At 41.4% G+C, this 12,887-nt stretch overlaps 1 protein-coding gene across 4 annotated transcripts in view; it reads right to left on the reverse strand.

Moving 5' to 3' along the window:
• The window catches only part of mapk14b (mitogen-activated protein kinase 14b), a 39,393-nt gene that overhangs the window by 6,657 nt on the left and 19,849 nt on the right, over positions 1-12,887 (reverse strand). For 2 of the 4 annotated variants that reach the window (XM_060909860.1, XM_060909858.1), the window contains 8 exons: positions 12,545-12,656; positions 8,061-8,090; positions 7,610-7,657; positions 7,309-7,423; positions 7,027-7,098; positions 3,776-3,855; positions 682-760; positions 383-556 (listed from right to left, as the gene is read on the reverse strand). In XM_060909860.1, coding sequence (XP_060765843.1) covers positions 383-556; positions 682-760; positions 3,776-3,855; positions 7,027-7,098; positions 7,309-7,423; positions 7,610-7,657; positions 8,061-8,090; positions 12,545-12,656 — 710 coding nt within the window. Of the gene's footprint in view, positions 1-382; positions 557-681; positions 761-3,043; positions 3,124-3,775; positions 3,856-7,026; positions 7,099-7,308; positions 7,424-7,609; positions 7,658-8,060; positions 8,091-12,544; positions 12,657-12,887 lie in introns of all 4 variants that reach the window. The other 2 variants (XM_060909859.1, XM_060909857.1) reach the window with 1 other exon arrangement.

Below are 12,887 nucleotides of genomic sequence, written 5' to 3' on the forward strand. Positions count from 1 at the left end.
TCTATGCCAACTCATAAAAAATACGTTGTTTTGAAATAGATAAAATAAATCACAATTCCACCTTACCTTTGAATAGCTTTAGACCAAACTTCATAGCATCTTTAGTGCTTTTAGGAATAGCATTTTCTTTCATAATTTGTAATTCTTCCTCACTTACGGTGACAACGCGACTGGCCGCCATTTTGGCGAGTCGCTGGAGGTGATTATCGAGAAATAATCCAAATCGCTCAACCAAATCAGCAGTTTTTTTTGCTCCAACGCCTAGTCCTGACAAGGCTACAAAACCACCACTAGCCTTAAACATCAATCAGAAATTACAAATCTACTAATCGCTGAACAATTACAGATATAATTCCTACACCTTATTTGATCATCTGCTTACTTTTCCACTCCTCGATGTCCAGCTCTCGGCTCTCGAAGCTCTGGTCGTACGGCTCGGCCTCAGGCTCATCATCTGGATCGTGGTACTGCGTGAAGTACGGGTGGGCCAGTGCCTCGGAGGCCGTGATCCGTGTATCCGTGTCCAAAACCAACATCTTCTCCAGCAGGTCCACGGCTGAGAGAAAGCAGAAACATCACGGTGATTTGTCTTTCAGTTTTTCTTCAGTCTAGCAGGCTGTGTTGAGTTTGTATTAAAAATTTCAAAAAACAAAATCAACAGGAAATAAAAAGTTCTAATACCTAACGGGTTGGCACCAATGAATACATCCGCGAAGTTCCTCTTTGGCATGTGTGGCAAAGAATTTATGTAGTTTCTGGCCTGTTGAAAAAGACAAGATACAAGAGTAGTCTCAGACTATCAGATCTTCTAGATCTAGAAAAGATAATGTTGGCTTTAGCTTGAAGCAGAAATTAGCACAACTTCAAACCACAGACAAGTGTCTCTGCTGGAAATAAAAATTCATGTGAAAATTATTTAAATGAAAATAATTTTGCCCTTTTTTTGCCAACTTGAACCCACAGTGCTTCAAAACTACTTCTCAGCACACATGAATATTCAATGATTCTCCACTGAACACCAGTCATGCTAAGAATATAAGCAGCATAAACAGTGCGCACTTGTGTTTTACACAGTGTTAAAGCTTTGGCAAACACTCCACTGAAAGTCTGCTAAGAACTGGGTCAGAGCTGCATCTCAGACAAAAAGCAGGCAGAAGGCAGCAGAGAGGGGGTTGGGGTGAGTAGAGGATAAAGGATGAACCGAGATAAATATCCCTCTTAAAAAAACAAAACTCTATGATAAAAGATCAGCACAGCACGCTAACAAACAACATATCATATCTGATATAGTGGTGCAGTTAAATGTTTAAAAGCAATACCTCACCAGTAAGCATTATAACCATGCTGAATAGACATTAATACTTTTTTTGGGGGGTGGGGTGTTCTTTGCTCGCCAAAGTAGCATTACTGGGTAAAGTAAGCATCTAGGTAATCACTGACAATAATAATAATAATAATAATAATAATTATGGGGCGGCACGGTGGTGTAGTGGTTAGCGCTGTCGCCTCACAGCAAGAAGGTCCTGGGTTCGAGCCCCGGGGCTGGCGAGGGCCTTTCTGTGTGGAGTTTGCATGTTCTCCCCGTGTCCGCGTGGGTTTCCTCCGGGTGCTCCGGTTTCCCCCACAGTCCAAAGACATGCAGGTTAGGTTAACCGGTGACTCTAAATTGAGCGTAGGTGTGAATGTGAGTGTGAATGGTTGTCTGTGTCTATGTGTCAGCCCTGTGATGACCTGGCGACTTGTCCAGGGTGTACCCCGCCTTTCGCCCGTAGTCAGCTGGGATAGGCTCCAGCTTGCCTGCGACCCTGTAGAAGGATAAAGCGGCTAGAGATAATGAGATGAGATAATAATAAATTATTATTATTATTATTATTATAGTCCATGCTAAATAGCTGTCACTTCTTTTTATACATTGCTAGCAATAGTATTGTCAGGGGAGTCATTTGTTTAAGAATCTGTGCAAAATTGCTAACCTCTTGGGGACCAGCTAGCATTGCAAAATGCTAAATAGTCAGCTTTAGCATGTGGGAAGCCATAGCCTAAAGGTTAGAGAAGCAGCTTTGGGACCAAAAGGTCACTGGTTCGATTCCCTGGAATAACCAGCAGGAATGGTTGAAGTGCCTTTGAGCAAGGCACCTATCCCCCAGCTGCTCCGCGTATGTTGTATGTCGCTCTGGATCAGAGTGTCTGCTAAATGCAATTACTGTAATGTAATCACTACTGCTCACAAAGACATGCTGCATGTTTTTTGATTCTTGGGATACTTGCCTCAAAGTATTTTAGGATTTTCCAATATTTTGACGTGGTGCGAGAACGCTAGGCTGTACACCAACAGTGATTGGATAAAGAATGGATTAGTGAGGAAAAAAAAACAACAACAAACACTATCAATCAATCACCCTGAAAACATCCCAACACTGAAGCATGGTGGTGGTAGCACCATGTTCAGAGTTACTCTTTGCCTTATGGTTGCTTCTTTTGCCTCGAGACCGAGCTTTGGTGAACGGCCTCCTCTGACAGAGGTTGTCTCATATTCTTCTGATATTTTAAAATAACGGCTTTTTAAATGATGATCTGTAAGAGGTTTAGGATTTTTTTTTTTTTTGTAATATATCCAAACCGTGACTGATACTTTTCCAGAACTTGTTTTGATAGCTCCTTTGTCTCCATGATGCAAGAATAAGTTTACAATTTTTCTTGTAAATAATTTTATAAAAAAAACTATACACCCCCCATTTGCACTATTATGACTGGCTATTTTGTGTACTTGAATGACACATAATCCCATACAAGCCACTGTACATGTGCCTTTATCAGTTTGTTTTGTATGAAGGATACACAGGACGACACATTGATTTGTAATATTGTTGGTTTGTAGTGTGTATTTTTCACAGCTTTTCTGTCAGCAAGGAGGAACATGTTCCTCACTCTATTTCTGCTTACCTTATGCCAGGTTTACTTTAAAATAAAAAAGTACCACTCTGAACTGATGGGATTATGAGCACTGTTATGGCCCTAATGGACAGCGGTGCTTCTTGCTCACCTCGTGGCTGGGCATCCTGCTTATTAGTGAGGCTGGAGGAGTTCCAGTCAGGCGCATTATCTGCTGGAGCTGGTTTATATCTTAGGCACCCAGGTCAAGGGGCTTACAATAGCAATGCAAGTGAGACACTATCCATGGCAAAACACGTTGATGTATGCATTTGTGTGTTTGAATGCCAAGTCGAGGACGAAAGATCCTTTTGCACCATTTTTCGATCAAGAACGGGGCACAAGTGTGAGGTTTGTAATGTACACACACACACACACACACACACACACACACACACGATGTAGAGAGAAAGAATACATCAAGGAAGATTATGGATGTGAAATTTAACACACATGTACACACAATCATTTGGTTGGTGGAAAACAATAAAAGGATGATATGTGACATGGACAAGAAACAGTGCAGCAATACTGCAGATCAGCACACACAGGAACATCAACCTCTTAAGCTCGATCACATTTCCAAACCCTAAGGCAGGGTTGTCAGGGCAGACAACAGCAATCCAAGCCCACATGTGTCAGTATGGCAGCACACTACCCAGCAATTAGATGACCCAACCACCCAAGAGACAACAGTGATTCATGCTTTGGGGGGGGGGAAGAGGAGAAAGTCGATGCTGCAAAAGCACTGGGTGAAGCGTGGCTGGCTGGAGCGAAAGCAACACACTGGGAGCGAAACGCCAGGGAAAAGACGTGTCACACTCAGGCATAAGTGAAAACTCACAGACTCCGAAGATATTTTCATCAAAAGCTCGGGCCCTGGGGTTCCGACGAGTAGCATGATAAGCTTCAACTGATCAATATCTTTAAAGAGCAACATAAAGGAAAAAAAAATATGCAGGGATGGCTATGGAGGAGGAGGAGGGGCTGCAGAAACACAACTGAATGAAGGATAAACTCAAAAATGTATTATTTGACATGCACTGCAAAATATGAAACTGAAAAATAACCATTTTTACGAATGAAGACAAATAAGAATTTAGATCAACAACATACAAGCTGTATGTCATGGAGTAATATTATATTATAACCTGTAATCCACAGGATTGTGGTGAACAACAAAGCAAGACCAAAGCCAACATGTTTTGCATTGGTGGGTTAATCCAAAATTACATGAACACGTTAGTGTGAACCCACAGTCACGGAGTTATCAGAACCCTGATGTGTATGACAAGCAGACATGTGTGAAACACAACAACAGAAAGAAGAAGTCACTTCAGAACAGTGGTGACACAAGGCAGTGACCATGTGTAGCACATGATGTGAGTAATATTAGGGCTGAACATCAGAGAATGTCAGAAGCAACATTTTCTGAGGCGTTCCTTAGAAGCAGGTGCTCTGGTGGAGAAGATACGATTAGCAATGTCTGTTTAAGAGCAAAGACAGGGAAAAAAAGCAAGAAATTGATAGAGTGGATGGATGAATGATGAAATGGAGTGGATAATTAGACATGCGCACAATTAGTCTCCATACCAAGTCAAGACAAAATGCAAACAAGTGGCCAAAATGAGGGAAAAACACATACATACATACATATATATATACAGTGGTGCTTGAAAGTTTGTGAACCCTTTAGAATTTTCTATATTTCTGCATAAATATGACCGAAAACATCATCAGATTTTCACACGAGTCCTAAAAGTAGATAAAGAGAACCCAGTTAAACAAATGAGACAAAAATGTTATACTCGGCCATTTATTTATTGAGGAAAATGATCCAATATTACATATCTGTGAGTGGCAAAAGTATGTGAACCTCTGCTTTCAGTATCTGGTGTGACCCCCTTGTGCAGCAATAACTGCAACTAAACGTTTGCGGTAACTGTTGATCAGTCCTGCACACCGGCTTGGAGGAATTTTAGCCCATTCCTCCGTACAGAACAGCTTCAACTCTGGGATGTCGGTGGGTTTCCTCACATGAACTGCTCACTTCAGGTCCTTCCACAACATTTCGATTGGATTACGGTCAGGACTTTGACTTGGCCATTCCAAAACATTAACTTTATTCTTCTTTAACCATTCTTTGGTAGAAAGACTTGTGTGTTTAGGGTCGTTGTCTTGCTGCATGACCCACCTTCTCTTGAGATTCAGTTCATGGACAGATGTCCTGACATTTTCCTTTAGAATTTGCTGGTATAATTCATAATTCATTGGTCCATCAATCATGGCAAGCTGTCCTGGCCCAGATGCAGCAAAACAGGCCCAAACCATGATACTACCACCACCATGTTTCACAGATGGGATAAGGTTCTTATGATGGAATGCAGTGTTTTCCTTTCTCCAAACATAACGCTTCTCATTTAAACCAAAGAGTTCTATTTTGGTCTCATCTGTCCACAGAACATTTTTTCAATAGCCTTCTGGCTTGTCCACGTGATCTTTAGCAAACTGCAGACGAGCAGCAATGCTCTTTTTGGAGAGCAGTGGCTTTCTCCTTGCAACCCTGCCATGCACACCATTGTTGTTCAGTGTTCTCCTGATGGTGGACTCATGAACATTAACATTAGCCAATGTGAGAGAGGCCTTCAGTTGCTTAGAAGTTACCCTGGGGTCCTTTGTGACCTCGCCGACTATTACACGCCTTGCTCTTGGAGTGATCTTTGTTGGTCGACCACTCCTGGGGAGGGTAACAATGGTCTTGAATTTCCTCCATTTGTACACAATCTGTCTGACTGTGGATTGGTGGAGTCCAAACTCTTTAGAGATGGTTTTGTAACCTTTTCCAGCCTGATGAGCATCAACAACGCTTTTTCTGAGGTCCTCAGAAATCTCCTTTGTTCGTGCCATGATACACTTCCACAAACATGTGTTGTGAAGATCAGACTTTGATAGATCCCTGTTCTTTAAATAAAACAGGGTGCCCACTCACACCTGACTGTCATCCCATTGATTGAAAACACCTGACTCTAATTTCACCTTCAAATTAACTGCTAATCCTAGGGGTTCACATACGTTTGCCACTCCCAGATATGTAATATTGGATCATTTCCCTCAATAAATAAATGGCCAAGTATAATATTTTTGTCTCATTTGTTTAACTGGGTTCTCTTTATCTACTTTTAGGACTTCTGTGAAAATCTGATGATGTTTTAGGTCATATTTATGCAGAAATATAGAAAATTCTAAAGGGTTTACAAACTTTCAAGCACCACTGTATATTCTGAAAGTTCTGACTGGCCTTTCGTACTGTGTGTCCTGTTTCAAATCCATGGAAATGGCAGGTAATTCAGATTTAAGTGCATCGTCTATGTGTTTACAGCACATAGCCACCAATCATGAAGGTGTAACACACACACACACACACACAGCCCAAAATGCAAATAAAAAACACCTGTTTCAAGTAATTGAGTGCATACATGGGCTCAGGACTAGGAACGTTCTCCTGGCAGTATGGTCTGACATGCATAATAAATTACACTGACCAAAAAAAAAAAAATTAAAACGCCCAGACTCCTGTTGGGTGTTGGTTTTTGTATCTGTTCCAAAAGCCAGATGCATATTAGAAGGAGCTTAATGCTGTGTGTTGATACTCCTGGCATGGCATGTGTGGACTGGTTTCGAGGTAAGCCTGGGAGCATGTGCACAAAAATACAAGCAAAGCACACACTGTTGTAAAGAGAAACAGGCTCGGTGAGTTATTGCAAGGAATTGTGGTTGCTTTCTTACTGTTCCCTCTGGGCAAAGAGGGAGTGACAGAGGGGTTGTGGTAAATTTTAAAGCAGCCCCTTGAAAAAGAGTTGCAGGCATCTGTGTTATTAGATTCCTCTAAACTGTGTTCTATTTAAAAAAAAAAGGTCACTAACTGCTCTTGGGGGATTGGGGGGGGATCCTGGCAGTATGGGGGGCGAAACAGAAGCCCTCATCTGTGTGAGTGAAGTCTTGGCAATCAAAAGATCAATTAACACCTCAATAGCAGCTTCTCCTGAAAGCAGGCATGTTTTTAAAGGGGGGGGGGGTGTAGAGGGGAAAGGATACGATCCGAGCCAGGAAATAAAGTCCGTCCAGTGAGAAGCTCAGCCATGATGCAGCCAACAGACCAGATGTCCACTGCAACACACCATAAAGACAAGCACAATCATTTGTACCACCAGCAACACTCAAGACATCCGCTGTACTTGGGCTGAGCATGTGAGGGACAGAATAACTTTTTTTTTTAAACTAAAGAATGATATCAGCCCTAAAATTGAACCCTGATACTCCCCATTATACCACTGTAGATTTCTTTGGCCCAATAAAAATAAACAGAAAGCCGGAAACCTGTCATGTTGTAGTGCATCCAGTTGAGCATGATCTCAGGCGCACGATACCATCGCGTGGCAACATAGCCGGTCATCTCATCGTCTGTATGTCTCGCCAGGCCAAAGTCCAGGATCTGAGCATGAAATGCAAAGGAAGTGAATCAGCCATAAAACAGCATGGACTTCTCAGCACATTTAATTAGATCTCATCTTGCCATCTGTTTGTTGGGCTATAAACTCAGTACCGGTCATCACAGGTTAGCGGTTACACAACAAACAATAACAAGTAAAGCATGGTGAGATAACACATGCCTACTGACCTTAAGCTCGCAGTCTTCATTTACAGCCAGGTTACTGGGCTTCAGGTCCTGCAATGAAATACAAAAGTAAAACAACATTACTGTTTCTACTTCCCTAACAGCAAAAAGAATGATGCCAGCTGATGGGATCTAAATAGGGTAGCTGTAAATACCATACTTCTAGATCATAAAGCCTTGTTTACAGAGTCAGTGATGCGAGAAGCAATTCACCAACCCAGCGCACCTGGCCGTGGCATGACCGACAATAAAATCACTACACCGAAATAATGACAAAAGCCAACAAGGCCCCATAGTCGTGAAGTGAATATTACATTGAGCATGCAGCCCTCAGGAACAATATGTGCTTTTAATGATCACAAAATAAGAACAGAAACACAAAGGGACCATGAAAGAAAGAAAGAGAGAGAGAGAGAGAGAGAGAGAGAGAGCGAAAGCAGAAGTGTTCACTTACTCTGTGGATGATGTCTGCCGAATGAATGTACTAAAAGGAAAAAAAAATACAAAACCAGTGAACTACTGAGAAATGACGAGTTCAGATGTTGTCAGAAGGTTCTCTGATAATAACTAAGGTCATAAGCTCAAATCCCAGCCTTACTTGAACCTCGGATAAATTCATCACTTCTAGGTCGTTATGCAGACGGTGGAAAGGTAGTTAATTATACATTAAAGTGAACTGAAAAAACTAATATAGGTCAATATTTTGCATGCAATTTAGAAAATCGTTTGTATTTGATTCGGACCAAATGCGTCCCGACTACACATTATCTTCGCAAAATAGAAAATTACAATCAGGAAATTGATTCCTGTTTGGTTTTAGCTAGACAGACAGACTAAACAATATCACGGTACTGGAAATAGCTTTTCATCTTCATTCATCATAAGCAGAATGCACTATTGTGTGTCACCAGGGTGGAATTAAAACTCATTTAAGGTATGGGATCATTTATGATCCCTAAGGTCTAACAATGTCCTGTGTACTGAAATATACAAGACACTGAATTTACCAATGTTTATGCAATACTTGAGAATTTCATTTCTAAGAAGATAATATTCTGTTATGTCAGTGGAAACAGCCTCTGCGAGTTCTATATTAGTATTTGAGTGAACTTTTGCACTGAAATGAAGCTGTATGAATTAGCCCATGCCCCAGATAAGAGCTCGCTTATGGCTGTTCACAGGAAGCTCTTGGTTTTTTTTTGCACTTATTAAACTTTAGCTGATCTGTAAAAGTGCTTTGGGTATAATATATTTATGCTTAAATGAAATAGTAATGCTAAAGACTCAGATGTTAGTAACCAAAAGGGATAAACAACAGACAAAATAAGAACAGACTGTGCTGTATTGAGACTGAAATATACCTTAGAATACTGTACATGATAACACACAATACTTAATGTCATTATTGTGTTGCATCATGTGAGGGGAAAAAACATTGAGAAACGTCCAACTAAGGAGATATAAATTAATTATGAAACACACACACTACAGCTCTGATATCAGCTGTATCACAGAGCTAGCATGAAACTGACTGCTTAACAAACTCTAGGCTAAACTTGTGAAACGGGGGAAAAAAAAAAAAAAAAAAATTAATTCCCATACAAAACATGTCCCAAAGTGTGTCAGTTGCCATACTGACAAACTTTTACCTTCATATTTCTCAAATAAAATATTTACAGCTTCAGCAAGCTTATTACTAGACAGCTAGCAAGCTAACCTAGCAAGCTAACATTAGGAACCAAAACAATCTTAGTTTATACTTATTATGGAGATGGCTAGCTTTCTGAAAATCTTTAAGACTGATAAAGAAGCAATTTATGGTTTATATATCTACTGGAGCTGTCTTTCTGATCGTTTTCTGTTTAAGAACACAAACAGAAAATGAAAAGTGTGACTTTAGCTAATGCCGCATACTGTAAATAATGGCCCTTTTCCACTACCCTTTTTCAGCTCACTTCAGCTCGCTTCAGCCCGACACGGCTCGCGTTTCGACTACCAAAAACCAGCACGACTCAGCTCGCTTCAGCCCTGCTTAGCCCCTAAAACTCGCACCGTTTTGGAGTGGGGCTGAAGCGAGCCAAACCGTGCCGAGTGAGGCTGGGGGCGTGAGCAGACACTCCCCTGTGCACTGATTGGTGAGGAGGAGTGTCCTCACATGCCCACACACGCCCCGCGAGCGCGCTGGGATCTGTAAACACCGCAAACCCGGAAGAAGAATAATTACGAATTACGAGAATTTCTGAAGCCTTATGCGCCTCGCCTCATCTATACGCTCTTGCCAGTATCTGTCTGCGTTGTCGGTGACAACAAGCCACAGCACCAAGACCAGCAACACTAACGACTCCATGTCCTCCATGTTTATTGTTTACTATCCGGGTCGTGAGACTACCGCTTAAAAGATCACTGAATCAGTGACATACAGAGCATCGTGGACGAGTTCGCGGAGCGCAAGGCTCGCCGTATGCCCTTCAAATAATGCGCGCAGTAGGCTATTGATGTTTTATTATGAGCCATGTACAGTATGTCGCCGAATGTTTTTTTGTTTCTGAGTTACATGTTCGTTTGAAGGACTTAATGTACAAAATAACATAGTTGCACCCAGTAGTGTTGAAATTGGTAAACACCGCAGTTGCGGACATTTTGTAGCCTAAAATGATGTTATGATAAGCTTTAATAAAGGGCCCGGTCATTTGCCCCGCCCCCGGCCCGGCTCTGACTTGTTCCGCCACTGTCACTGATGTCACTGTTTGCGCTGCTTAACGACATCACATGACGTCCACCCACTTTCGCTAACTCCACCCAATGTGTCCACCCACTTCCAGCCAGCACGGTTCAGCGCGGTTGTAGTCGAAATGCAACCCCAACAGCCCCGCTCAGCCCGACTCAGCTCGACTCGGCACGGCACGGCTCAGCCGCGTTTGTAGTGGAAAAGCGGCATGCTTTTTACAGTGTTTCAAAAGAGAAAGCCATTTATGAATGAGCACCAGGTTTACAATAATCCTAGCAAACAAGAGTCCAAGGATTCTACGTCCTGACTATAAACCAACACACTTCCTTCTGTCACTGTCCAGCCATCAGAACAATTAATTAGCCATTTGGCTAATGAGTATAAATAAAGAATGCTTTACCAAAAATAGGCAATATCTTGAGGATAAGGAACATTATATGCTTGGTAAACACAGTGCTACATTTTGGTAGCATTGCTGATCCATGCTAGATGTAGCATATGAGGCGTTAAAATATAACCACCAGAATACGCAGGAAGGATTAGCAAACCTGATTCTAGAGTTTAATCAAAATGCAATTTGAATCTAAGAGACATGTAGAGATGTCTGAATGGAACGTTAATGCTAATTAAGTGGAAGCACTAGCTACATGAACAAACATGCTAGGTACCAAGAAAGTTTCTAACCAACCAAACTAACATTAGCAATCAAAATAATGTATAGTTTATAATCATCATGGACTTAGGCCCTGTCCACACAGCAACGGATTCAGGTGAATCTGATAAAATTGTTTATCGTTTCGGCCTGGCGTCCACACGGCACCAGCGTTTTGGGTGTCCCAAAACGCAATCTTTTGAGAACGGGTTCCAGAGTGGAAAGATCTGGCAACGTTGCCGTTCCGAAGTCGTCTGGATGAGTAGAACGGATTTGTTTACGATGACGTCACAACCACATGACTGTGAGTGCTTCACGCCGGGTAGAAGTGTAACGAACTCGATGCGAGTTGTCAACAAATCCTATAACTTGGTTCATGAAACGCGCTTACAAAATATTTTCACTGTGAATATTTATTGTGTAATGGTGCAAAGTGAGAGAGAGAGAGAGAGAGAGAGAGAGAGAAAATAGCCCTTAGAGCAGAGTCAATCCCGCCAGCAAAAATAGGGAAAAAAAAGGAGCGATCTCACCTCTTCAGATGTTGGTTTAAGTCCTACAATACATTCCTCAAAAAGGGCGTAGAAGAACAAATTAATCCATCAACGTGTAGCATTCAATTTATTCCGGACCATTAAAAGACGCCGCCTTCCGCGTAGAATCATACGTCATCCTCGCCGCCATATTGGATGGGTCAAAGCGGAGAATAAAGATGCCTCATTCATGTGCTGCATTTAACTGTACCAACAGGTTTACCGTCCAAATGAGATCACATGGGATTACCTTTCACAGGTGAGACTGGAAAAATACTTTTCATTGTATTTGGTCATTATAATGTAATTTTACCAACAGATTTTTCTGACTTTGTGGCTAATATGAAGTCTCGCGCATAATAGTTTATGCGCATGCGTCCTTACTTCTTCTATTGTTCTGGTGTCTCCGAAGGGACCGTCTTACAGCGCCCCTAGAGGTGTGGCATGTGTATTGCATCGTTTTCAGCAAGCGTTGCGTTGCCATATGGACCTGATATTTTACTGATCGTTGCCCATTTGGACGCGATATTTTTTTAAATAACATCTCGTTGCCGTTGTCGTGTGGATGTAGCCTAAGAGACATGTAGAGATGTCTGAATGGAATGTTAATGCTAATTAAGTGGAAGCACTAGCTATATGAACAAACATGCTAGGTATCAAGAAAGTTTCTAACCAACCAAACTAACATTAGTAATCAAAATAATGTATAGTTTATAATCATCATGGACTTAGTCAGCTTTCTGAATAGTTCTCTAGTTTAAGAATGCTAATAGAAAATGAACCAACATGCTAGTTATGACAAACGTTTCTAACTAGCCAAACTAACATTAGCAATCAAAAGAATTGATGGTTTAACTAACTTCTGACCAGTTTTGTAGTTTAACACTAGCAATCAGTGTGAAGTTAGCAAGCAATTTGAAGTGCTGCTTGTTACTTATACAAACTTTCAAGAGAAGGCTAAGATGAATGGCATGCTCAAGGTTTACAGTACTGCACTGCTAATGGCAAATTAAGGAAGAGAAACTGACCTTTAAGCCTCGCAAAATCTGATAGATGAGAAACTGCACATGGTCGTCTGTCAGCTTCTGGCACTTGACGATGTTATTGAGGTCGGCGCCCATTAGGTGAGTCACCAGGTACCTGGGATTCAAGAGAAACCAAAACGACTCAATAACCCCAGATTGTTAACAAACAGGTAAGAACAGTGATTCAATTACACCATTATCAAATGACTTAATTTCAGCTTTTGGTTGAGTTTTTTTGGCTTGCCTGTATGGCATACTGGTACGTTTGACAAGAAGTCAGATTCAAAATTATTCTGCCCAAAGTCTGGTCTAAGGATATCACATGGCCTACTTTTTCTTGCAGTGT

This window comes from Neoarius graeffei, chromosome 26 (assembly GCF_027579695.1).
Source record: "Neoarius graeffei isolate fNeoGra1 chromosome 26, fNeoGra1.pri, whole genome shotgun sequence".
NCBI classification, from domain to species: domain Eukaryota; kingdom Metazoa; phylum Chordata; class Actinopteri; order Siluriformes; family Ariidae; genus Neoarius; species Neoarius graeffei.